The sequence below is a fragment of the Mastigoproctus giganteus genome, chromosome 14, assembly GCF_048544385.1.
Source record: "Mastigoproctus giganteus isolate SK-2022 chromosome 14, ASM4854438v1, whole genome shotgun sequence".
NCBI lineage: Eukaryota > Metazoa > Arthropoda > Arachnida > Uropygi > Thelyphonidae > Mastigoproctus > Mastigoproctus giganteus.
In genome coordinates, this window is record NC_143588.1 from 5,160,694 (window position 1) to 5,187,652 (window position 26,959).

General features: G+C 38.9%; 1 protein-coding gene across 1 annotated transcript in view; it reads left to right on the forward strand.

Moving 5' to 3' along the window:
- The window catches only part of Tbc1d15-17 (TBC1 domain family member 15/17), a 331,818-nt gene that overhangs the window by 286,654 nt on the left and 18,205 nt on the right, over positions 1–26,959 (forward strand). The window contains exon 13 of the mRNA XM_090389001.1: positions 21,046–21,143. Within this exon, the coding sequence (XP_090245127.1) occupies positions 21,046–21,143 (98 nt within the window). The remainder of the gene's footprint in view (positions 1–21,045; positions 21,144–26,959) is intronic.

The following is a 26,959-nucleotide window of genomic DNA, read 5'->3' on the forward strand; positions in this document are numbered from 1 at the left end:
TTATATGTAAAGTACAATTTAATTGACAACGAAGTTCAACAAGTTTAATAGATTCTACTGATCAACTGACAATATTATAACCTATACTATACTAACGCTATCTAGTTCGGTATATAACGTATCATATGACAAAGGCGGCAAGTCACGAATGGCAAATCCACTGACGCTCAAGCATTAATCAACTTTCAAATCTCGCTGCCTCAATTCAGAACAATTAACGATCCTTACCAGGTCCACAAATAACTTAATGTAAAAAATATTCAATAAAGCGGCTAAATATGGCTAAAAGACATCTCGTTTAGCGTAGCTGCAACCCGCAACATTTGGATCCGACACTCCTACCGACACCTCTATGCAACTACAAGGCCGAGCAAAGAAAAAATACACCAGATCAATCAGAAAATCACAAAACAATGCTAAATTTAATTTAAATCAAAATTTTTAGAAAAAGAACAATTTCAAATCAAAAAATAAGAAAAATCCACCTAGCGACTTTGAACACGTCTGGCTCCTACTAGCCTCATCAGCAGACGAGGCCAACTTGGGAGTAGATATTGGAAAAATGAACATTTCCAACAATTCTCTGTCTTAAAATTCTCTTAAAGTTTGTATTCTGAAAAAGGAGAAAATTATAATATTCCATTTTTCGGAATACAGAAAATTGAGTCTGGGATTGAGGCTGTAGTGTGTGTGTGGCTGCTATTTCTGAAGCTGTTTGTTGTGTGTAATTTTTTGAAATAATTTTGAGGGTGTTTTTTTTTTTTTTTTAATATTCTAAACTATAGTTAATATATAGTTTGAATTCCTATAGTCACGTACCTTAGTTTATTTTTGTATTTAGATAAGTATTTGGAAAGCTACAGCTTAATATTCGGATAGCTTTTGCTATCCAAATATTAAGCTGTAGATGAGGCGAGTGGGAGCCAGACATGTTCAAAGCCACTAAGGGGATTTTTTTATTTATTGATTTGAAATTATTGATTTTCTATAAATTTTGATTTAAATTTAGTATTATAGTATTATTTTATAATTTTCTGATTAATTTGGTGTATTTATTCTTTACTTGGCCTGGTAATTGCATGGATCTTGAGGTTGTCACAGACATTCTCTCAGATATGCCAGACAAGCTGTACTTGCTACCTTGGAGTCTAAAACACTGATGGAACTGATATTTGAGTGATACTCAAGTAAAGTGGACCCGATTTTGGCGAAGTCCGGATGGTCTGCGACAGCCAAATCCTCTGCTTGCACCTTTACAATGGTGGGACTGTTAGTAATCCTGGGTATAACCCCCATGCACAAGTACACTGGGTGACTACCTAGGTGTGAACCAACGTAAGCAGGGGTCTAGGTGTGGCATCCACACCACATGGAGGAATGCCACCCCTCTGTGTTACCAGGAAATACTAGGTGGTAGATGACTCTCATCAACCGGTGCAATACAACCACTTTTCTTATTGGAGGGTTGAAGTGGTGGAACCAATGTTTAGTCTCCAGAGCTAAGTTCCAGTCAACCCTTCCCCATCATGTAGTATGACTGATGACATGGCGAGATCCAATCTTCCTTAGATTTTGAGGGTCTAAAACGGTGTTTGCAGGCCGGCTGCTAGTTAGTACACCGAACCTATTGGTAACTTTTTAGATAACTTCCACTATTGGTAACAGTAACTCTTTAGGAGACTTCCAGATCAGCTAGTGTATAATCTTGCTACCCCTACTCTGCCAGCCCCGATTGCCAAGTGATAGTGATAAGCGATTTTCACTGAGATATACAGTGTGCTCTTTCTAAGCGACAAAGTTCGATTTCCTTTCTAGTGTCGTTTTCTCTTTTGTTTATCTAAAGTGGTTCAGTGCTTCAAGTGTTAAAGTAAGAAAGAAGAAAGGAAAACTACCTTTTTTCAGAGTATATACATTAATTACTGACAAACTACTACCCTTTACAACTGCTTGGTCACTGGTGGTGTGGCGGGGCCAGTAACCTGGGAGAAGAAGTCCCTCTCCCAGGGCTAAAAGGAGCAAACACGGAATTTGACAATTTCCCTCCAATTGAGTCTCGATGCTCAGTGTCCTAAATTAAATGATAATGACCATGACACATCACAGTCGAAAAGACTGCAGACTGACACAGAGCAAAATGAATGTCCATCTTTCTTTATCTTCCACTCCTTGTCAAACAAATGCATGAGTACACTCTCCCCATTTCTGCTACAGAAATGTTTGGAAGCTCAGCAGGTTCACCTAAAATGGTAAAAAGACTTAGATCAGGTGATCTACTAACAAAGTGTGAGTCGTAAGCAATCAGAGACTCGGCTGAACCTCTCAACCTTTGGTGGTATTCCCGTGCAAGTTACTCCACATGCAACGCTAAATGCCACCAAAGGGGTCATCATTAAGTGGGATTTGATCAATGTCACAGAAGATGACTTAGTCCATGAATTAAAAGAACAAAAAGTCACACATGCTAAGCGGATTATGATCAGAAAAGATGGTCAGCTTGTTCCCACACGGAACATCATCCTTATGTTTGGCACACCAAATTTACCATCGAGTGTTAAAAGCTGGCTATCTCAGTTGCCGTATAAGACTCTACATTCTTAAACCCATCAGGTGTTGTAAGTGTCAAAAGTTTGGGCACTCTCAGACCGTCTGTCAAGGGGATGCAGTGTGCCCAAACTGTGGTTCAAAATGCCACACAAACGGAATGTGATGTTGAAATACCACATTGTCCAAACTGTCAAGGCCAACACTCCACTTCAAAGTCCTGTGAACTATGAAAAAGAGGAAAAAAGATCCAAAAATACAAAACAGAGCATAACGTAACTTTAGCATTAGTAGAAGCATACAATGCAAAGAAAGCAAGCTTATGCAGCATCAGCCAGAAAAAAAAAAAAAAAAATGCTCCCATGTCACTCCTCCGTTCTTTCCAAATACCTATCCAGCTCAGTCTTAAATTTATTTAGGCTATTAACTTCCTCAACAGAAGATGGAAGTCTTCCACCAATCAACTACCCGCTGGCTAAAGGTAAATTTCCGGACATCTATCCTACCTCTGTCTTTCCTCAATTTGAATTTATGCTCTCTCAGGTGATTATTCTGTGCAAGAGGAAGAATCCCATCAGCATTGAGCATGCTCAAACCATTCAAGGCCTTATACACCTCAGTCAGATCACCTCGCAGGTGCCTAGTCTCCAGACACTGTAATCTGCAAAACTTAAGCTTTTCTTTGTTAGAGCAACATTTCGTTCTGTTCACTAATCTTGTTGCCCTTCTCTGTACCCGTTCCAACAGCTCTATATCCTTCTTAAAATGAGGCCTCCAGACCTGTATATAGTACTCAAGGTGTGGCCTGACCATCGCCTTATACAAGGGGATAATTACCTCCTTATCCCTGCTAGAAAAATTCCTGTATATCATTGACAAGACACCATGAGCTTCTCTTGCAGATTGTCTGCACTGCTCACGAAACGTCATATCTGCCTGCACAATTACCCCAGGTCCTTTTCATTCTCGACCACTGTCAGTGTAGTACCACAGAGTTGATAGTTACTCTGGGGTTACTGCTTCCCATATGTAGTACTTTTCATTTGTCAATGTTAAACTTCATTTGCCACCTCACAGCTCATCTGCTCAACTTTTCTGGATCCTCTTGCAGCAGCATACTGTCATTAGTGTCCTTAACACCCTGCCAACCTTCATATTGTCTGCAAACTTGGACATTAAGCCTGATATACTATAATCAGTATCATTTATAAATACAGAAAACAACAATGGACCCAACACTGAACCCTGTGGGACTCCACTAATAACATTAGTCCACGAAGAGCAGTGTCCATTGATTACCACTCTGTCTTCTCCCATTCAACCATCACTTTATCCATAGCAGCAATTTGCTTCCAATGCCACACTGCTCCAATTTGTGCAGCAGTCTGCCATGTGCAACAGTATCAAAAGCCTTTCTAAGATCCAAATATATGATATCAAAGTTATTTCCTGCATCCAGTTCCTTTGTGACCACATCATAGTATCCAATCAGTTTGGTCAGACAAGACTTCCCCTTAACAAAACCATTCTGTGTCCGAGCTATAACTGGTCCTGTCTAGATGATCCTGCAGTGCTTCTTTAACCAGTGCCTCCATTAATTTTCCTGGAACAGAAGTTAAACTAACAGGTCTATAATTACTTGTGTCAATATCCAGTGGACCAATCTGATTCATCTCTTTCCTTCTTGAGTTTAAATAGGTAAAGAACTCTTTTCTGTTTTTCTTTGCATCCTTTCCCAAAGATTTTTCGTAGTCTGCCTTTGCCTGCCTAATCTCCTTTGTGACTTGGTTACAGACCAACTTATATCTATCATAGGCTTCCATGTCGCCCATTAATTTGTATGTATTCCATGCATTTTTCTTCTCTGCCACATGTCTCATTAGTTCATCTGACATCCATTTAAGCCTAAACCTTGAACAATATTTCTTAGTTGGTATGTAAAGCGTAGTAGCTTACAAAATTAATTCTTTGAATGCCTCCCATTTTCTGTTGATAACATCATTAGTTGGTCTTACCGTATAGAATTTAAATACTGTCTCAAACCACAGTAGTAACCTACTGCTATGGTCAGAGACTTCCCTTTACCAACACAGGTAAAAGGGAAGGATTTTTGCTTTACGAAAGCAAAAACCCTTCCCTTTTACCTGTGTTGGTAGTTACCTCTTTGAGTAAATCCCACTTCAGCACACTGTGATCCCTGCCACCTAGTGGTTCCTTTATTTGCAGAGACTTACTAGGAAGCAAAGAATAGAATAGAATAGAATCTTTAATTGCAGCAATGATAGACATACAATTAGTCCCGTCACGGCATGGTGGTGCCAGGGGTTAACAAAACATATTTACAAAAGAGATACACATGAGAAAAAAAGATAAATCAGATTATTAACAAAGCACAGTTTTACATTTTCAGTTCGACGAGGATACCCTTCCTGTATTTTTTATTATTGACCACTTCTTGGAGGTCCCCGTCGATGGCTTGCAGTGAGGGCAGCATTTGCTTTGGCAGGAATCTGTCAGTTAGTACTAGCCGGTTACGGTTTGCTAGCAGCTGTGCTGAAGACCGGAGATAAGGAGGAGGAATGCGCCAAGAGCAGTGATCCCAGAAGTTTGGCTCTGTAATTTTACCGGTGGCCATCTTGATGGTGAACAGCAGCCTTCTTTCTGCAATGTAGGACCGGAGCCTGCGTAGTTGAAGAGCTTCTGCTAACTTCGTTGATCTGAGAGCTGGGGGAAGGTGGAGTTTGCTGTTGGCCCATTTTAGAAGCCAGAATTCGGCAGAGAATATTCTTTTGATGTTGGATTCGGCGGCCGAGGCCCATATCTCTGAAGCATACAGTATTGTCGGGTAAAGGATTGATACGATGTATCTTTTTACCAGTTGTGGAGCAGCTGTTGTTTGGCGACCCAGCGTAGTGAGTTCAGCCTCGACTGTATGAGGTTTATGTGATCGTTGAAAGATAGTTTGGAGTCGAAAATGACCCCCAGATCTTTGTGTGTTTGAACACTTGGAACTGAGGAGCCGTTAAGCACAGGCTCCAACGTTGTTGGGCTGCCCTTTAGAGAGTAAGTTATTTGTGCTGATTTTAGGGGGTTGATTTGGAGGTTGAAGGTATTGAGGTAGTCAGCCATGTCCTGCAGTTTGCTAGTGATTTGCTGAGTGATTTCGGCTGCCGAGTTGGATGGCGATATTTTAGTAAGGAGCTTGACATCGTCAGCATATGTGATCCAATTGCACTTATTGGTCACAAATGGCACCATGATTGCTGAGAAGAGAATGCCAGACAGGACCCCCCCCCTTGAGGTACACCGGCAGTTATGTGGCACGTGAAGGTCTTTGTTCCGATCTTTAGAACAAGGGTCCTCTTCGATAGGAGAGATTCTAGGAACCAGAGAACATCGCCGCGAAAATTGAAGTAGTTTTCTAAGAGACGTAGGAGATTAGGTATATAGATGGCATCAAAAGCGGAATGGATGTCAAGATATATAACTGACAATTCCTGTCTTTGTTCGAAGGCATCTAAGATGTGCAGAGTGGTTGTTACAAGGTTAGTTATAGTTGACCTTCCTGATATCCCATAGTGTATTTGCTGAGGACTGTCACGGAGAATTTGATGGGGGTGACAGACGGTAGCAATGCCGTCTGTGAATTATGCTTACTACACCTAAACACACCTACGCAGCAGCTGTCTCAAACCACAGTAGTAACCTACTGCTATGGTCAGAGACTTCCCTTTACCAACAGGGGTAAAGGGAAGGGTAATAGCAGAAAGTAATAGCACTTAGCAGCCGCTGAAACTGACGTGTCAGTTCCCCCATCCATATCTATTGCAGATTGGGCCCAAGAAATACTCTCAACCTCACAGGAATCTATTAAGCAACAGCATGCGATAGATAGTGCTAACAACACACCAATTACAGTACCACCAACTGCATTGCAATCTTCCTCAGAAACCATAAAAACTAAAACAGCAGTCCCAATGCGGAAAAGTTGGCCAAATATAACAAATATGGGTACAGATGAAAACATCAACCCCAGATGAGCTAATTTTAGATCTGTACGCAGAAGACGACATGAACACATTGCGTCCTATCTTCTTGAAAAAAATAAAATAATAAAATTGTAGAGACAAAAACAGACTGGACCTAAAAAGCAGACTGAATCAAACCCAACTGCTAAAAACAAATAATGTGTCATATCATACAGTGGAACTGTAGAGGCCTATGTAGCAACATTGATGATATCTATGGCCTAATCCAACAGTTTAGTCCGGTAAGAATATGTTTACAAGAAACTAATCTACCACCGCAAGTAATTTCAAAAATCAAGAACTATACTGTATATCCGCATAACAGAAATAACAATACCACTGTGCATGGAGGTGTGGCCATTCTAGTAAATTCAAGACTCCCTACTAAACAGATTCCACTGTAGACTCCTTAGTAGCAGTAGCAGTACGTATCTCCTTAGGAATCATGTTAACAGTAGTTTCAATCTACCTATCACCAAACAAAGAATATACTTGTAATGACCTAGAAGAACTTCTACTTGCAGATCCCTCCTCCATTTTGTTTATTTGGAGATTTTAATGCACACCACCCAATCTGGGGCTCCCCACATACAGACAGACGAGGAAAAGTTCTGGAATCGCTGCTTGACAAACATAATCTAACACTGTTGAATACTGATGTTGATACTTACATTCATTTCTCCACTAGAACAACTACAGCTATAGACTTAACAATCTGCTCTCCAACACTGTATCCACTCATCCGCTGGACAATCTGCTAAACAGTGACCATTATCTGATAATTTGTGAAATCCAAACAACTAGAATCCCTCAGGCAAATAATTCCCGCTTAAAATGGAAATTTTACAAGGCTGATTGGAAGTTATTTGCTTCAAGTATCATCATTCAGTGATAAAATTATCAAATTCCAATCCATCGATGACACCACACATCAGAGCTCAGATTCTAAGTGCCGTAACCAACGCCATACCAAAAATCCATACTGGTTCTTTTAAACATGCCAATCTTTGGTGGAGTGATACATGCCAACTTGCCAAAAAAGAGAAAAACAGGGCATGGAACCTGTTATGTAAATACCCAACTACTGAGAACCTTATAAATGTCAAAAAACTGAAAGCAAAAGTGTGATTCATAAAGAAAAAGACAAAAAAATACTCTTGGATCCATTTGCCTCTACTATAACCAAGAACATAAACAGCAGAATAATTTGGAATTAAATTTAAAAGAATGAATAGTAGATTTCTCCCGGCATCCTCTTCAATACTGAGATGGAATGGACAAGACTTATCATCTCCAGCTGAAATAGCTAATGCTATAGCAGAAAACTTGGCCAAAATCTCAGATATAGCTGCATATGAACCATCTTTTCAGCACCATAAAAGGAGGACTGAGCAAAGAAAATTAATTCATCACAAGACTAGCACTCTCATATAATCAACCCTTTACAATGTTGAAGCTACAGGATGCTCTAAACAAATCAAAAAATGGGGCATCAGGACCTGATGGTCTTTATTACCTTATGTTGTTAACACCTAGACAAAAAAGGCATTAAATTCCCTAATCTTTTTCTGAATCGGATCTTCTCTGAAAGCTACTATTCTCGCTTATGGTGTCATTCAACAGTGCTAGCTTTTCCAAAACCTGGAAAAGATCAGACGAATCCATGCAACTATAGACTGATATCCCTTACTAGCTGCTTGTACAAGACATTGGAAAAGATGGTACACAATAGACTTGTATGGTACATAGAATCCCACTCAGTCATCAGTTGTAATCAATACGGCTTCTGCAAAAACCGATCCACGTTAGACTTTATGGTGAAAGCTGACTGTAACATACAGAACGCCTTTATTCAAAAATAACATCTTGTCATGGGTTATTGAAAATGCCTTTGACACCACCTGGCACTATGGTATTCTGCAAGACCTGTGTACTATAGGACTCAGAGGTCACCTCCCAATGATCATAGGGAGTTACCTTAAAAATAGAAGTTTTCAAGTGAGTTATCATAATGCTGTTTTGCAAGCTCTTATCCAAAGAGAAGGTGTACCGCAGGGATCAGTACTCAGTGCTACACTTGTTGCTCTTTGGATAAACAATTTAGCACAGAACATTTTGGGTAACACAGAAATCTATCTTTATGCTGATGATCTTGCAATATCTTGCCATTCACAGAATATGCGTTCCATTGAATGACATCTGCAGCTTGCAATAAACAAAAAAGTGTCATGGACTTCACGTAATGGTTATCGTCTGTCGGCAACCAAAACTGCAGCCATTCACTTTTGTAAAAAACGCCAACTACATCCAGAACCTGAATTATCACTGGGAAATCAACCAATACCGATTACCAGCAATATCCGATTCTTGGGCATAACCCTTGACACTAAACTGACATTCCAGAAACACATACTACAAACACAAACTGTCTGTATAAAAAAGCTGAACATACTTAAAGTCATTTCATCTATGACTTTAAGTGGAGTAGAGTATAGATCAGATCTTAATTAGACTATGGTGCCCCTGTTTATGACTCTGCCCAAAAGAATCTGTTAGCCTGTCTCATCACAATACAACATAGTACGGAGCAATATGGCCTTAGTTGCTAATGCTCCTAAAAAGGTGCCTCCATGGCCAGGTGGGCAGGAGCGGCAGTGCATAGCATATGCTTCTTGATTAGACCAGGTTCGAGCCCGTGACCACCAAATACGGAGGATGTGGAAAGGTCAGGGAATGACCACCGCATATCCCCGGAGCAATATGGCTTTAGTTGCTAATGCTCCTAAAAACCAAATAACAACAACAACAGCTCCTGAAAACCAAATAACAAACAACATATTGCACTCAGGATTACTCTTAGGATGTTCAGGACTTCGCCAGTCCAAAGTTATATATAGACGCCAATGAACCCCCACTCCACCTTCAGAGAAAGATGCTGCTCCTCAATTATGCGGTTAAAATATATAGCCTTTCATCTCATCCTATCTGGTCGTACCTCTATAATCCTCAGTGGGTAAACCTTTTAAGAAATAAGCCTCTTGAAAACAAACCTACAGGAATCCGTCCGATTCAGCAGTGGAATATGCAGTTGACCAATTTGCATCAAGACATTGTACAATCTCCATGGAAAGCGTGTTTACCTTCATGTGAGGACTACTTCCAACGTTAGCATTAGTAGAGGCATATGATGCAAAAAAGCAAGCTTATTCAGCATCAGCCAAAAAAAAAAAAAAAACACACAACCACTACTCCCATTTCACCCCTCCGTTCGTTCGAAATACCTGTCCAGCTGAGACTTAAATTTGTTTAGGCTATCAACTTCAACAACAAGTGATGGAAGTCTATTCCACAAACCAACTGCCCGCTGGCTAAAGGCAAATTTCCGCACATCTATCCGACATCCGTCCTTCCTCAATTTGAATTTATGCCCTCTCAGGTGATTATTCTGAGCAAGAGGAAGAATCCCATCGGCATTGAGCATACTCAAGCCATTCAAAGCCTTATACACCTCTATCAGATCACCTCGCCAGTGCCTAGTCTCCAGACTCTGTAATTTGCAAAACCTAAGCCTTTCTTCGTAAGAGCAACCCTTTGTTCCATTCACTAATCTTGTTGCCCTTCTCTGTACCCGTTCCAGCAGCTCTACATCCTTCTTGAAATGAGGCCTCCAGACCTGTATACAGTACTCAAGATGTGGCCTAACCATTGCCTTATACAAGGGAATAATCACATCCCTATCCCTGCTAGAAAAATTCCTGTATGTCATTGACAAGACACTATGAACTACTCTTGCAGCTCGTCTGCACTGCTCAGAGAACTTCATATCTGCCTGCACAATTACCCCCAGGTCCTTTTCATTCTCTACCACTGTCAGCGTAGTACCACAGAGTTGATACGTTGATCTAGTGTTACTGTTTCCCATATGTAGTACTTTACATTTGTCAATGTTAAACTTCATTTGCCACCTCTCAGCCCATCTGCTCAACCTTTCCAGATCCTGTTGCAGCAGCATAGCATCAGTAGTGTCCTTAACAACCCTGCCAACCTTTGTATCGTCTGCAAACTTGGACATTAAGCTTGATGTACCATCAATATCATTTATAAATACAGAAAACAACAATGGACCCAACACTGAACCCTGAGGAACTCCGCTAATAACATTAGTCCACGTTGAGCAGTGTCCATTGATTACCACTCTCTGTCTTCTGCCACTCAACCATCCCTTTATCCATAGCAGCAATTTGCCTCCAATGCCACACTGCTCCAATTTGAACAGCAGTCTTCCATGCGCAACAGTATCAAAAGCCTTTCTAAGATCCAAATATATAATATCAAAGTTATTCCCTGCATCCAGTTCTTTTGTGACTACATCATAGTATCCAATCAAATTGGTCAGACAAGACCTCCCCTTAACAAAACCATGCTGTGTCTGAGCTATAACTGAATTCTTGTCTAGATGATCCTGCAGTGCTTCTTTAACCAGTGCCTCCATTAATTTTCCTGGAACCGAAGTTCAACTAATAGGTCTATAATTACTTGTCAGCCTTTGATCCTCCTTTGTGAATTGGGGTTATATTTGCACATCTCCAGTCTATGGGTACCTCCCCTGAGTCCAAAGAAGCTCTCATAATTATGGCTAGGGGTTTGCTTACTTCCTTTGCTGCCTCCTTTAATATAACTGGATAGATCCCATCCACCCCGGGTGCCTTTTTTATGTTTATCTTCAACAATTTCTCCTCCACTTTCCTCTCAGTTATTAGAAAATCATCTAGCTCTCTGCCAACGTTTACTGCACCTACGACATTCCCCTTCCTGAATAACTCCTCATGTGTGAATGTAGATGCAAAATACTCGTTTAGATTGTTAGCCACCTGAGCAGGATCCTCAACTGCTGTTGAACCATCAAAATCCAGTTGACCAATCTGATTCATCCCTTTCCTTCTTGAGTTTAAATAGGTAAAGAACTCTTTTCTGTTTTTCTTTGCATCCTTTGCCAAGGATTTCTCATAATCTGCCTTTGCCTGCCTAATCTCCTTTGTGACTTGGTTACAGACCAACTTATATCTATCATAGGCTTCCATGTCACCCATTAATTTGTATGTATCCCATGATTTTTCTTCTCTGCCATATGTCTCATTAGTTCATTTGACAACCATTTAGGCCTGAACCTTGAACAATATTTCTTGGTTGGTATATAAAGCCTGGTAGCTTCCAAGATTAGTTCCTTGAATGCTTCCCATTTTGAATTTGCTGTTGGTAACATCATCAGTTGGTCCCACTGTATAGAATTTAAATACTGTCTCAGACCATCATAGTTGCCTTTACGAAAGCAAAAACCCTTCCCTTTACCTCTGATGGTAGTTACCTCCTTGAATAAATCCCACTTCAGCACACTGTGATCACTGCCACCTAGTGGTTCCTTTATCTGCAGATTCTTAATGCATGAAGAATCACTACTGATAATCAGATCAAGAGTATTACTCCCTCTAGTTGCCTCCCGAACATGCTGGTGCAGAAAACAATCATCCAATAAATCCACAAAAGCCTTGCTAGTGTGTGAGTGACCAACCCACAAATTCCAGTCAATATCTGGGAAATTAAAATCCCCCATTATAAGACTCTCTGATTTACTGGCCCATTCTATTTCCCTGTATATCTTATTATACTCATCACAGTCATTAGGCCTATAGCACACTCCTACTCTCAATTTTGATTTACCTATGCTTATGTCACACCAAGCTGACTCGACACTGCCCTGTCCATCGATGTCGACTGGCTTCACTTCCTTGGATTTTATGTGTTTCTTAACTAATAGCATGACCCCTCCTCCCTTCCTATCCTGTCTATCCTTTCTGTAGACGTACTCCCCAAATTCCAGTTCTGCATTCCTTATATCTGTGTGACACCAGGTCTCTGATATCCCAACAATATTTGCCTTTGATGTTTTGAGCAATATCTGAAATTCATCAAATTTCTTTACTAAACTCCTAGCATTGGTGTACACGCAAGTATATATGCACCTGTTTCTATTCTTAGCTACCCTAACACAACCCATGTGTTTACTTGTACCGCAATGACTTCCAGCAGTCTCTGAAATATCCTGCATCTTGTTGTTCAGGCTTCTGCTCATTCCAATAGAAGCAGTGCAAGAATCTCTTTCACCTCTGCCAGTGGCTACTGTTAATCTATTGTCTCCCCCCCCATTTGGCGCATTATAGCCTTAGTAGCTAATGCGCCAATAAAACCAACCAAACAAACAAACTTCCCCCCCCAAGCTAGCAGTTTTCCGACCCACCTAACACTGCCTCGATAGCATCAGCAAATATTCTTGCACCCTTTCTATTTAAGTGTATTTCATCCCTGTAGAAGCACTCTCTCCTGTTAACAAGTACAGTCCAGGCTGAAAAAAATTCTACCCCTTGAGCCTTGCACAATCTTTCCATGGCCGAATTGATCGACAAGGCTCTCTTTCATATACACCCTCCTATCGTGTCTGGGCAGAATTTCAGTCACTTTCAAATTCAACCCTACTTCACGGCTTTTTTTCAACAGTGACCTGTACTTGTTAAGTAATTCTGCCGGTCTCCTACTCTTAATATCATTAGTATGTTGGGGGAAACACTCCCCGAACAATCAAACCATTCAGAAACTACATGCAGACACTCTGCAAATTTATACTGACAGCTTCAAAAGTGACACAGCCGTGGGAGTTGCTGTGGTGCTACCAATGTCAACAGTCTGTTTCATTACCACAAGAATGCAGCGTTTTCACTGCAGAACTCTGTGCCATTAAAAATGGGTTTGACCTTACTTGCTCATGATTTTACTCCAAAGACTATAATCTATACAGATTCTTTGAGTGCAGTGACAGCCCTCCAAGGCAATTTTCACCCTCCACATCCATTTATAAGTCAAATAAGAACTCAACAGCTGTCAAAACCAGATGGTTCTGTTGTCACTTTGGCCAAGGATAAAGCTGACCTGCAAGCATCCAATTTTTCTTCCAACTCATGTATTAATGATCTTGGTAAAACACCTCCCAACATGCTCCATTCAGCGACTCCTTAGGTCTTCCGTCAAAAGGATGTCAGAAGGATTTTGACGAATCTTGATGCTAAGAAAGCTCCAGGTCCTGATGGTATTTCTCCACTTGTTCTCAAAACCTGTGCTTCTGAACTTACTCCTGTTCTTTGCCGCCTTTTTTCACTTTCTTATTCCTAAGGTGTTTTTCCTTCTGCTTGGAAATTAGCTCATATCCAGCCAGTTCCTAAAAAAAGGATGACAAATCCCTTCCATCCAATTATCATCCCATTTCAATTACTTCTACTCTTTCTAAAGTAATGAAGAAATCAATTAACTGGCAACTCTTAAACTATCTTGAAACGTTCAGTCTGATCAAAGATTGCCAGTATGGATTCCATTAGTGTCAATCCACTGGTGATATTCTGGCTTATGTTACCCATTTATGGAGAAATTCAATGGAAAAGTTCCGTGAAACACAAGCAGTTGCTCTTGACATCTCAAAGGCTTTTGATCGTGTTTGGCATAAAGGTCTTCTAAACAAGCTTCCATCTTGTTTAGATGGTTTGCCAACTGTTTTTTTGTAATTGGTTATCCAGTTTTCTCTCTGAACGCTCACTGAGGGTGATGGTAGATGGTTTTCTGAATTCTCCACTAATGCCGGTGTCCCCCAAGGTTCAGTTCTTTCCCTCACTCTTTTCCGCTTGTATATTAATGACCTTCTTCCATTGACTGGAAATCCTATCCATAGTTTTGCTGATGATAGCACATTGCATTCCAATTTCCATTTTGAGAAACCTTGCCCTGCTCAGTCAGCTTCAACTTCTCAAATATCTGCTACCAATTTATTAAATGCGGATCTCCAGGTAATTCTCCAGTGGGGCAAAGACAACTTAGTTGATTTCAATCCTTCTAAATCTCAGTCTTGTCTTATATATCGCAAAAAGGATTCTTCTGCTCCTATGTGTATCTTTGGTGACACTCCAATTTCTAGGCAAAATGATATATCTCTTTTGGGGATTTCCCTGACTTCTAATCTCTCCTGTATACAGTACTCAAGGTGTGGTACACAAGCACATTACAAATATTGCTTCCTCTGCATCTAAAAAACTTGGTTTTCTCTTTTGCTCTCGGCGTTACTTTTCTTCCAAACAACTGTTCACTCTGTACAAATTGCAAATCTGCCCTACCATGGAATATTGTTCCCACATCTGGGGCGGTGCCCCCAAAACCTCTCTCAGGTTTCTAGATTCTATTCAGAAGAGGGCACTTAGGTTAATTAATTGCTCCTCTCTAACAGTCTCTCCACTCGCTGTCTCATAGATGTACTATTTCTGCTGCATGCCTTTTCTACAGGTACTTCCATGGGCACTGTTCTTCTGAATTGGCTTGTATTATTCCCACTCTCTCTCTTTCAAAACAGTCTGAACACGTGCCACCACCAGCCAACATCCATTTACTGTCCAACTTCAAACTCGCAGAACCAACTTTTCATCTTCCTCGTTTATTCATTCAACTGCCGTTTCCTGGAACAACCTTCCTGGTTGTTCAGGAAGGTTGCATGAACAATCAGGAAATTATTCTTCAATACACCCAACTTACCCTCCTCTGTAAAAGCAGATTATTTACTTTGCTGCATCAGCCCTTACATTCCCAGTCTTTTAAGATGTTATAAAATGCCAAAAGTATGGCCTCTCACAAACTGTATGCAGAGGAGTTTCAGTCTGCCCCAATTGTGGATCCTCAGATTACATATGAAGTGACTGTATGACTACAAAAGTGACGTGCCCAAACTGCAAAGGTGACCATCCCGCATATTCCAAAACTTGTGAAAAATGGAAACCTGAGAAAAAAAATAGTAAAATACAAAGTTGAGAACAAAGTCAGTTATCCAAAAGCGAGAAAACTAGTTGCACATACTAAAGCCAAAAATATGACCTATGCCAATGCTGTAAAAAGTATCACAGTCTCCACTCAAACTGATGTCACAGTTCCCACTAACAAATCAATTTCTGATTGGGCTAGAAATGTCCTTTCTGAGCAACAACAACATGTACGTAAGCAACAATCCAAGTGCTCTGACTAGGCAAATAATACTTCTCTCACAATATCAGCAGCATCTCCTCCTCCAATGAGTGTTACCACACCTCATATTACAAACTCAAATGTAATGAAAAATATTCAAGACACAACCATGGACACAGATGACACATCTGTACAGGAAGATCCTGTTTTAGAAATCTATGCTGAAGAGGAAATGGACACTAGTGGGCCAGTTTTCTCCAAAAAAAATAAACCAAAATCGGAATATCATAATCCAGTCACCTTCAAAAAGCTGTCAGATACAGCTCCATCAATTAAACACAAATAATGCCTTGTATTTTACAATGGAACTGCAGAGGTCTTTGTTGCAACACAGATGGTATCCATGATCTAATTAAAAGATATTCTCCAGTTGCCCTTTGTCTTCAGGAAACTTACATAACCTCACAAATTTCTCCTTTGATAAAGCACTATTGCCTTTATCAAAGAGATTGTAATACAGCAAATGCTGCTCATGGTGGTGTAGCAATCTTGGTAAATTCAAAGATCCCAACTAAACATATCCCACTTCAAGCTGAAATAGAAGCTGTTGCTGTTCATATAATTCTCCACATAGTAATAACATTAGTCTCAATCTACTTACAGCTAAACTATACTTACTCTTTAAAAGATCTTTAAGGCTTCTTCATACAGATACTTCCACCTCTTTGTATATTAGGAGACTTTAACAGGCACCACCCCTTATGGGGGGTGCTCCTAAATTAGATAGATGGGGTCGACTCATTGAAAGCTTTTTAGAGATACTAAACCTTGCCATACTCAGTACTGGTGCACACACTCACGTTCAGCTCCCAACTGGACATGCTTCAGCAGTAGATCTCTCCATTTGTTCTCCAGTACTGGTCCCGGCCATAGAGTGGTATGTTATAAATGATCCTATGGGCAGTGATCACTTCCCAATTGTATGCAGAATGTTGATAGCACAGAGTCCTCTATCTGAACCCTGCAGCAAATGGAAATTTGTCCAAGTAAACTGGGTAAAATTTCAGTCATCAATCTCCTTCGATGAGGAAAAAATCTGTCTCCAGCCTATTGATAATGTGACAGATTACATCACGTCGCATCTCCTAAATGTGGCCAAAGACACAATACCACTGTCAAATCCTCCTGACCAAAAGCATTATAATTATTGGTGGAATTATGAATGCACAAAAGCAAAAAATAAAGCCTGGAATTTGTTTTGGCAATATCCAACCACAGCCAATCTGATTAATTACAAGAAGTCAAAGATAAATTCATGTTCCATACAAAGGCAAGCAAAGAAGAAATCCTGTACCTGTTTTTGCAAGTGTAGAGAGATTAGCTGGGGGGGGGACACTTTCCATGTCACCCATTCCATTTAAGAGTTTATTTAGCTCTTCCTTTAATTAGTTCAACTACCCACATCTATAAGTTTGCCCCAACAATAAATTAACCACTCACTGAAGGCAAACTTCTACACATCTGTCCTGCAGCCAACCTTCCTCAATTTGAATTTATCACCCCTCATGTGTATAGTCTCTGAGCAAGAATAAGGTTTCCATCAGCATTGAGCTTACACAATCCATTTAAAGCCTTAATCAATTCAATTAGATCTCCTCACAACTGTTGAGTTTCCAGATGCTATAATTTGCAGAACTGAAGCATTTCCTAGTAAGAGCGCCCTTTTATTCTGTTCACTAATTTTGTTGCTCTTCTATGCACCTGTTCCAGCAGAAGATCCACATCCCTCCTTGACAACCTAGTTGTGAATTAATTTCATATGGGAGCTGCCAAGTGGAGTATAGTCTAATACATGTGGGATTTAGGGCGAAAAGTCTAATAGGTTGTCATCTGTTATACCATCAGGTAAATGCCTGCCATCTGTCCTCAGTGCATGAGGGCAGATGGCAGGCATTTTTTTTTTTTTTTTTTTTCTATTTTGACAACTGAAGACAAACATACCAGCCATTACGGAACTGTATGCAGTATTCAAGATGTGGTTTTACCGCTACCTTATACATCAGTATAATTATGCTCTTATCTCCTGGAAAAAAATTCATGTATATCATTGACAAAACTCCATGAGCTGTCCTGACAGCCTGTCTGCATTGCTCAGAGAATTATATATCTGATGGCAGAATTGCTCCCAAATCTTTTTCTTTCTCTGCTCTAAGTATGATACCACACAGTCAGTACGTTAATCTGGAATTACTGCTACTCATGTCAGTGCATTACATTTGCTAAGGTTAAACTTTGATTGCCACTTCTCAGCCCACCTGCCTTAATTTTACTTGATCTTGTTGCAGTAGCATACTGTCATTACTATCATTAACCACCCTGCCAACCTTTATATCACCTGCAAACTTAGACATTAAGCCTGATATGCCTTCATTAATAAATATAGAAAACAAAATTGGGCTTATCTCTGAACCTGGGCAGGGACTCAGCTAATAACATGAGTCTATGAAGGGTAGTACCCATTGATAACAACTCTTTATCTTCTCCCACCCTTTATTCCTTAATGCCACACTGTTCCAATTTGTACAGCAGTCTTTTATATGCAACAGTATCAAAAGCTTTTCTGAAATCTAAGTATATGATATCAAAATAATTTATTACATCCAGTTCCTTTGTTAATGTACATTATAGTGTCCAGTCAGATATGTCAGACAAGATAACCCCCTAATAAATCCATGCTATGTTCTGCATTATAACTGCATTCCTGTTCAGGTGGTCCTACATTATCTCTTTAGCCTGCAACTCCATCATTTACCCTGAAGCAGAAGTCAAGCTAATGGGCATGTAATTACTCATGTCAGTCATTGATCTACCTTTGTGAATTGGGGATACATTTGCACAAAATGCCTATTCTGTTTGTCAGAAACCTGAGCAGGATCATCAACAGTTAAACCAGTCATATCTACTGTACAAATGTGATTCATCCCCTTCCTATTAGTATTTGCATAAGTGAAGAAGTTTCTTGCTTTTCTTTGCCAGAGACTTCTTGTAATCTGCTTTAGCTTGCCTAACCTCCTTTGTGACTTGATTGCAGACTATTTACTATAGAAAGAGCTTCTGTCGTAATAATAATTTATATGCATCCTATATATATATTTTTTTTTTCTCTGCCACAAGTCTTATCAGTTCATATGACATCCATTTAAGTCTAAGACTTGAACAAGATATGTTGATCAGTATAAAAGTCCTAATGGCTTCTACTAGGCTTTTTATGCAATTACTTACCTGAATGCTTCCCATTTATTATTAGTTGTTGGTAACATCATCACTTTATCCCACTGAACAGTATTTAATGTTATTAGTTTTCCTCTGAATAACGGTTATTTGTAGATACAGTCTGTCCTCGTATAGCACGATAGTTGTGTTCCTAGAAACCCTCGTGCAATGCAAAATCGTGCAATATAAACAACAGGCCCTATGGGAAAAGTGGGGTTAGGTGCCGACCACCCAAGATTGAACACACATTTGGAACCAAAACATTACCAAACACAATAAATAATCGGGTAATTTTAATCGTTATAAAATACGTAAGTATTTTATAACGATTAAAATACGTAATAAAAAATAACATTATAATAAAGTATTTTTAGTATTTTTAATACTAAAAAAGTATTTTTTACGAATAAAATACGTATTTTATTCGTAAAAAATTTATTATATTAAATAAAATAGTCGTAATAAAATACTTACGTATTTTATAATACGTAAGTATAAATTTATATTTATACTTACGCATTATAAATTATTTATACTTACGTATTTTATAATACGTAAGTCGCAATAAAATGCTTACATATTTTATTACGACTATTACGTAATAAAATATTGCTAATGCTTTTGCTTCTATCGTAAGCAAACTTGTTTTTTGTTTGATTTTCTAATGAAAATCTTTACTATTATTTGATAGTATATTAATAAGAACGATAGAAAATCAAAATTCTATCGTTCCATCTCTTCCAATTCTTTGTGCCTTAATCTGATGGATTTTAATTACACTTTGAGTTGTTCCTGCTATGAAAGTTGTTTTTATTTTCTCCGCATTCTTTGTAATTCTCGGCGTTGCCTCAATTAGGTCTGTTGCACATGCAATATCACATGGTCTTTCATTTCGCTAAAAGCGTTTCACAATTTCATATTTTTTCTCTATCGACAGAAGCGGACTGGCCATAAGCCTTACCCGGGAAATCCTGGTGGGCCGGAGGCCGGTGTGATTTTGGCCATACACCGTAGTATGAGGCCACTATAAATTTTCCCGGGTAAGAATTTTTGACCCAGTCCGCCTCTGTTTATCGATATTGCTTTTTTTTTCTCTCTCTGAATCTGCAGTGTCTTCGCCAGGACGCTTCCTTTTCACACCTTTTAAGTATTTTACTAATTTTTAGGGAATAAAGCACAATTACAAAACGAGGAAGCTGCGCGCATGTAGCAACTGAATAAACAACACCGTAAAGGCCGAGATACACTATTAACACCTCACATTTTACTAAAGCACATTTCTGGGGGTTGCTACCATAAAACAAAAACAATTTCCAGTTGCGTTTCTGCTAGTGGAATCTGTTATAAACTGGTAGTAAACTCCATCTAATTGCATTTGCGATTATATCGATAGCTGGAATTGTGTTGGTTTTTACGTTATTATGGTGAAATGTGTTTCCCCTTCACTGATATAAAACACATAAATACATTTTCAGAATCTTCTTCATTCCTATCGTGTTGCATTCAGTTGGGGTGATTCCGCGTTCGACTGCCATCTCTTGTAAACACAAAGGCGAATCGTGCATAAGGGAATTCGGTTCGTGTTATATAAGATAACGTACCCCTATTTATAAATTGTGTGTGATCGAATTCGTGTAATGTAAACACGTGTTATACGAGGACCGACTATATATAGGTACCAAATATTAATGGTAGGGTAGTATATATGCAGCCATCTTCAGAATGCTTGTAGGAGCACCCCATACATGAGCTATGGTTTGAGTATATTAATCAAGAATGTACTGCAGATCAATTAAAATTGCCTTAACTTCAGAAAGTAATTGTGAACTGTGCAAAAACAGATTCCGAAATATATGAAAACATTAGCCTTTCGCATAGTAGAGTTAGAATTCTATGTTCTTGTGTATACATAAAAATGCATTTTTGTTGTGTTGTTTATTTTTTGATGAAAATACAAAGTTATAAATTTTCTAGAATTGAATTTTCCTGTATTGAAATAATGAGAAAAAACTAAGAAAGAAATCTAAAAGGGAAAGATTTTTAAACTCAAGAAAATGGAAATGTTGAATAATATTTTGGTTTGAACTTAACCAGCCTATGTACAAACTGAAAATTTTCATTTGACTTTGTTATTTATTATTATATTTTTTTATTTCAGCAAGTCATGATTCTGGCCATATGTATTTTTGTTTCCGATGGATATTAATTTTATTCAAAAGAGATTTCAGCTTTCAAGATATAATGAAATTGTGGGAGGTAAGGTGATAACTGTTTTTTATATGTAAATATATATATATATATAAAATGTTGTATAATATTGAAGACAATACCAAGATAGATTTAAAGAAATGCAAGGGATAAAGTAAGGTTTGTATATATAAATATATATATATATATACAAAAAAATTAAAATATATACATAAAACTTATTGCTATCTACCCACAATCTAGGTGACTTCAGCTGGGGTCAACCACCTATACTGAAAGCAAAAAATGACAAGGAGTTCTCTGTTTCTGTAATGATCAATATCTGCTAAGATATATAAATTTAGAGATTTAGTAATTTGAATCTAAACCAATTGAAGGTAGTTAAAAAATTTTTAGAATCATAATATAATATAAAGAAAGATAATATAAAGTATTAATGCAAGCACGTATTGAACATCGTTGACCCGACAGAGAACGTAATTTAATAATTAAAATAAGAATAAACGTAAAGTAGAAGGCATATCTATCATATGTAGGACATAATATAGTAACAAGTCGTCGTGAAAGAAATATCAATCCTTCTAGTGAGTTAATATACATGTGGTGACCCATATGTGATGGATATGGTAAAAATAAATAATTAATTAATTAAAATTAAGTTAACACAAAGAGAAACATGCAGATAGTAAGATGAATAAAAACTAATAGAGTAGGAATAATAGAACCTGAACTCTGTGAAGGTGAAAATATAGTAGTACAAATAAGTAGTTTCTCCTACATCCTCGGATTACCTTAATTTTGGAGAAATAAGAACAGAGAGTGTAGGACATCTTAAAGACGATGCAAGATATATGTTGTAGCTCGGGTAAGCCCAGAATCGCAAACCTATTCCTATAGTGGGACCCTGAGCTGAATTTACATGTCACCTTAGCGTGAACTTAAGTATATATAGTGTTGTTATAAAATAAATGATACACTATAATTTGCAGGCCGGTGGGTACAAGTTTTCTAAGCCTAAGTCACCAAAAAAATCCGAACTAAACATATCCCAGTTCAAGCTGAAATAGCAGCAGTTACTGTTCGTATAACTCTTCATAGTGCAATAACACTTATCTCAATCTACCTACCACCAAACCGTACACACTCTTTTTAAAAGATCTTGAAGACCTCTTTATACAGATACCTCCACCTCTCTGTATATTAGGGGACTTTAATGGGCACAACCCCTTATGGGGTTCTCCTAAATTAGATAGATGGTGTAGCCTAATTGAAAGGTTTTTAGAGGCACTAAATCTCACTATACTCAATACTGAGTATTGAGTATAGTGAGATTTATATACCGACACACTTACAGCTCCCAACAGGACACCTCAGCAATAGATCTCTCAATTTGTTCACCAGTTGTGGTCATGACCATAGAGTGGTATGTAATAAATTATCCCATGGGCAGTGACCACTTTCCAATAGTATGCAACTTTTTGAGAGCACAGACTCCTTCAACTCGACCCTGCAGAAAATGGAAATTTATCAAAGCAGACTGAGCAAAATTTCAGTCATCAATCACCCTTGATGAGGAAAAAATCTGCCTCCAGCATATTGATAATGTGACAGATTACATCAGGTCACATCTTCTAAATGTGACTAAAGACACAATACCATTATCAAATCTGCCAGGCCGAAAGCATAATTACTGGTGGAATGAGAAATGCACCAAAGCAAAGAGAGCAAAAAATAAAACCTGGAATTTGTTTCGGCAATGTCTGAGCACAGTCAATCTCATTAACTATAAGAAATTAAGGGCAAAAGCATGCTTCATACAAAAGCAAGCCAAGAAAGAATCCTGGACCCGTTTTGCATCCAGTTTTCACAGAAACACTGATCCCAAAATAATATGGAAAACAAATTAGACAGTTGTCTGGTAAATTTCCTACCGTACCTTCTCTAATCCTCTCCTGGAATGGGCAAGATCTATCTAATCCCGTAGATATAGCTAATACTTTTGCAGAAATCTCGGCAACATCAGCCTATACTACCTCATTCCAACGAATTAAAAATACTAAAGAAAAGCATGCTATTAATTTTCAAACTGTTTGCCTTCTCCCTTATAACAAACCTCTGCAATATTCTGAACTGTTACATGTCATTAGAGCAGCCCACAATGGTGCTGCTGTGCCAGATGGGATTTATTATGTCATGCTACAACATCTTGATTACAAAGCTTTGCCCCTCCTCCTGGTCTTTTACAATTATATATTTTTAGAAAATGATTTTCCAGCTTCTTGGCATCACTCTACAGTTTTGGCATTCCTGAATCCTGGAAAAGATCCATCCAACCCCTATAGCTATAGACCCATATCTCTCTCAAGCTGCCTCAGTAAAATCCTTGAGAAAATTATCCACAGAAGACTCGTCCGAATCATTGAGTCGGAACAGCTAATGAGCCATAGTCAGTATGGCTTTCGTTAAAATAAGTCATGCTTGGATCTTAGGGTAAGGCTGAATTTGACATTCGTAATGCTTTTGTCAAACATGAACATCTAGTAATGGTTTCAATAGATACAGAGAAGGCTTTTGATACCGCCTGGCAGCATGGAATACTTAGTGATCTTAGGTTGACCATGCCCAGAATCATGAATCTCGTGGCGGAGAATAAAAATGTATGGGATGCATATAAAGTATCAGGTGACACAGAAACCTATGGCAGATATATACTAGTCTGTAATCAAGTCACAACGGAGGTTAGGCAGGCGAAGGCAGATTTCGAGAAATTTTTGGCAAAGGAAGCAAAGAGTTCTTTACTTGTGTAAACTCTAGAAGGAAAGGGATGAGTCAATTAGACCACTTAACATAGATGGGTTGACGATTGATGACCATGCTCAGGTAGCTGATAAACTGAATGAGTATTTTGCATCTACATTTACACATGAGGAGTTATTCAATGAGGGGTGTGCCAGAAGTTTATCAAACTCTAAGAGGGAGCTAAGTGATTTTGTAATAACTGAGGAGAAATTGTTGAAGTTAAACATAAAAAAGGCACCTGGGGTGGATGGGATCTAACAAGTTATATTAAAGGAGGCAGCAAAGGAGGTAAGCAAACCCTTAGCCATAATTATGAGAGCCTCCTTGGACTCAGGGGAGGTCCCCATGGACTGGAGATGTGGAAATGTATCACCAATTCACAAAGGGGGTTCAAAAGGTGACACAAGTAATTGCAGACCTGTTAGTTAAATTTGTGTTCTGGGGAAAATAATGGAATCTCTGGTTAAAGAAGCATTGCAGGACCATCTAGACAAGACTGCAGCAATAGTTAAGACACAGCATGGGTTTCTTAAAGGGTGGTCTTATCTGACTAATTTGATTGGATACTATGATGTGGTCACAAAGGAACCGAATGACAAAAATAATTTTGATATCATATACTTGGATTTCAGGAAAGCTTTTGATACTGTTGCACATGGAAGACTGCTGTACAAATTGTAGATGTATGGCATTAAGGGTAAATTGCTACAATGGATAAAGGGATGGTTGAATAGGAGATGGCAGAGAGTGGTAATCAGTGGACACTGTTCTTCGTGGACAAATGTTATTAGTGGAGTTCCCCAGGGTTCCATGTTGGGCCCATTGTTGTTTTGTATATTTATTAATGATATTGATGAAGGTACATCAGGTTTAATGTCCAAGTTTACAGATGATACAAAGGTTGACAGGGCTGTTAACGACAGTATGCTACTCCAACTGGATCTAGATAAATTGGGTAAATGGGCTGAGAAGTGGCAACTGAAGTTTAACATTGACAAATGTAAAGTACGGCATACGGATAGCAATAACCGAAAATAAACATACCAACTGTATGGTACGACACTCAGAAGTGGAAAGTGAAAAAGACCTGAGGGTAATTGTGCAGTCAAATGTGAAGTTTGCTGAGCAGTGCAGACTGGTTGCCAGGGCAGGTCATGGAGTATTGTCAATGATATATAGGAATTATGCTAGCAGGGACAGGGAGGTGATTATTCCATTATACAAGGCAATGGTCAGGTCATTCCTAGAGTACTGTGTACAGTTTGGAGGCCTCATTTTAGGAAGGATGTAGAGTTGCTAGAACAAGTACAAAGAAGGGCAACAAGATTGGTGAGAGAAACAAAGGGGTGCTCTTACCAAGAAAGGCTTAAGTTGCAAATTGCAGCACCTGGAGAGTAGGCACCTGTGAGGGGATCTGATTGAGGTGTATAAGGCCTTGAATGGGTTGAGCAAGCTCAATGCTGAAGGGATTCTTGCTCAGATTAAGAACCTTAGGGAGCACAGTTTCAAATTGAGGAAAGACAGTTGTAGAATAGATGTACAGAAATTTGCCTTTAGCCAGCGGTTAGTTGATTGGTGGAACAGGCTCTCATCCTTTGTTGTGGAAGTTGATAGCCTAAATAAATTTAAGGCTGATCTGGACAGGCATCTCGAACAAATGGAGGGGTGTAATGGGAGGTGGTTTTTTTTTTTTTTTTTTTTTTTGCCTGATGCTGAATAAACTTGCTGTCTTGTATTGTATGCCTCTTCTAATGCTAATAACTTTTGTTATTACCAAAGCATTTGACACAACCTGGAGATATGGAATCCTCCAATACCTTGGACTGAGAGGTAACCTGCCTAGATTCATTCAGAATTTTCTTCATCTCAGGACCTTTCAAGTAAATTCCATTCCAGAATGAGCTGTCCCAAATTCACACGCAAGAAGAAGAGTACCTCAGGAATCGATTTTAAGTGCCACACTTTTTATTACGTACCAGTAGCATTACTCGAGACATCACAACTATGGTGGAAACCTACATGTATGCAGACAATCTTGCTATTTCCTGTCAGTCATCAAACATGGCTACCATTGAAAGACAGTAACCAAACAGTTAGCGATAACCAAAACTTGGACAGAATGTAATGGCTATCAATTAACTGAGGGGAAAACAGTAGCAATACACTTCTGTAAATTACAATCGCCGCATCTGGAACCTGTATTAAAACTGAAAGGTAGAGAAATATCGATGACCAACTCCATATTGGGTTTGATTTTAGGCACAAAAGTTAATTTTCATAAGCATATAACCAACCTGCAAACTACGTGCCTTCAGAAATAAATATCCTTCGCGGCAGTATCCTCAACTTCTTGGCGTGCTGACAGGCCCGCAGTGCTGAATTTATATCATGCTCTAATCCGGTCATGATTAGATTATGGAGCTATAGTATATGCTTTGGGTAAAAACAGCATCTTACAGTCTCTGAACTCTATCCAACACAGTGTCCTGTGATCTACAGAACCTTGCCAGTACAGAGCTTGTACATAGACGCACATAACCCTCCACTTTATCTTATAAGACAATGCCTACTCTGGCAATGCACTGCCAAAATAAGATTTCCAACTCACCCCTGTTTGGTATACCTCAACGATCCTCTTTGGCCAACACTCTACGAATCCAAGCCTAATTAATCTAGGTCTGCTGGGATACGTCTTCAAGAAGGTAATACAGAAGTGGAAAATCGACCTCAATAAAATTGTGGAAAGTAGAAATATGCCTTTGCCTCCATGGGATAGACATTGATCTATACTTTGCTCAGTTGTCAAAAAATACCATTCTACCATATTATCAGACAGTTACATGCCAACTATACTTTGGAACACACTGGGAAACTCATAGTCCATACAGATGGGTCTAAGTCTGAATCACGTGTAGTAGCAGTAGTAATAGCATCAGCCAAAAAAAAAAAAATTTACAAAACAATTCACTTTAAATGTTTGTCCAGTTCCTCCTTAAATTTATTTAACCTATCAACTTCCACAACGACAGATGGAAGTTTGTTACAGCAATTAACCACCCGCTGGC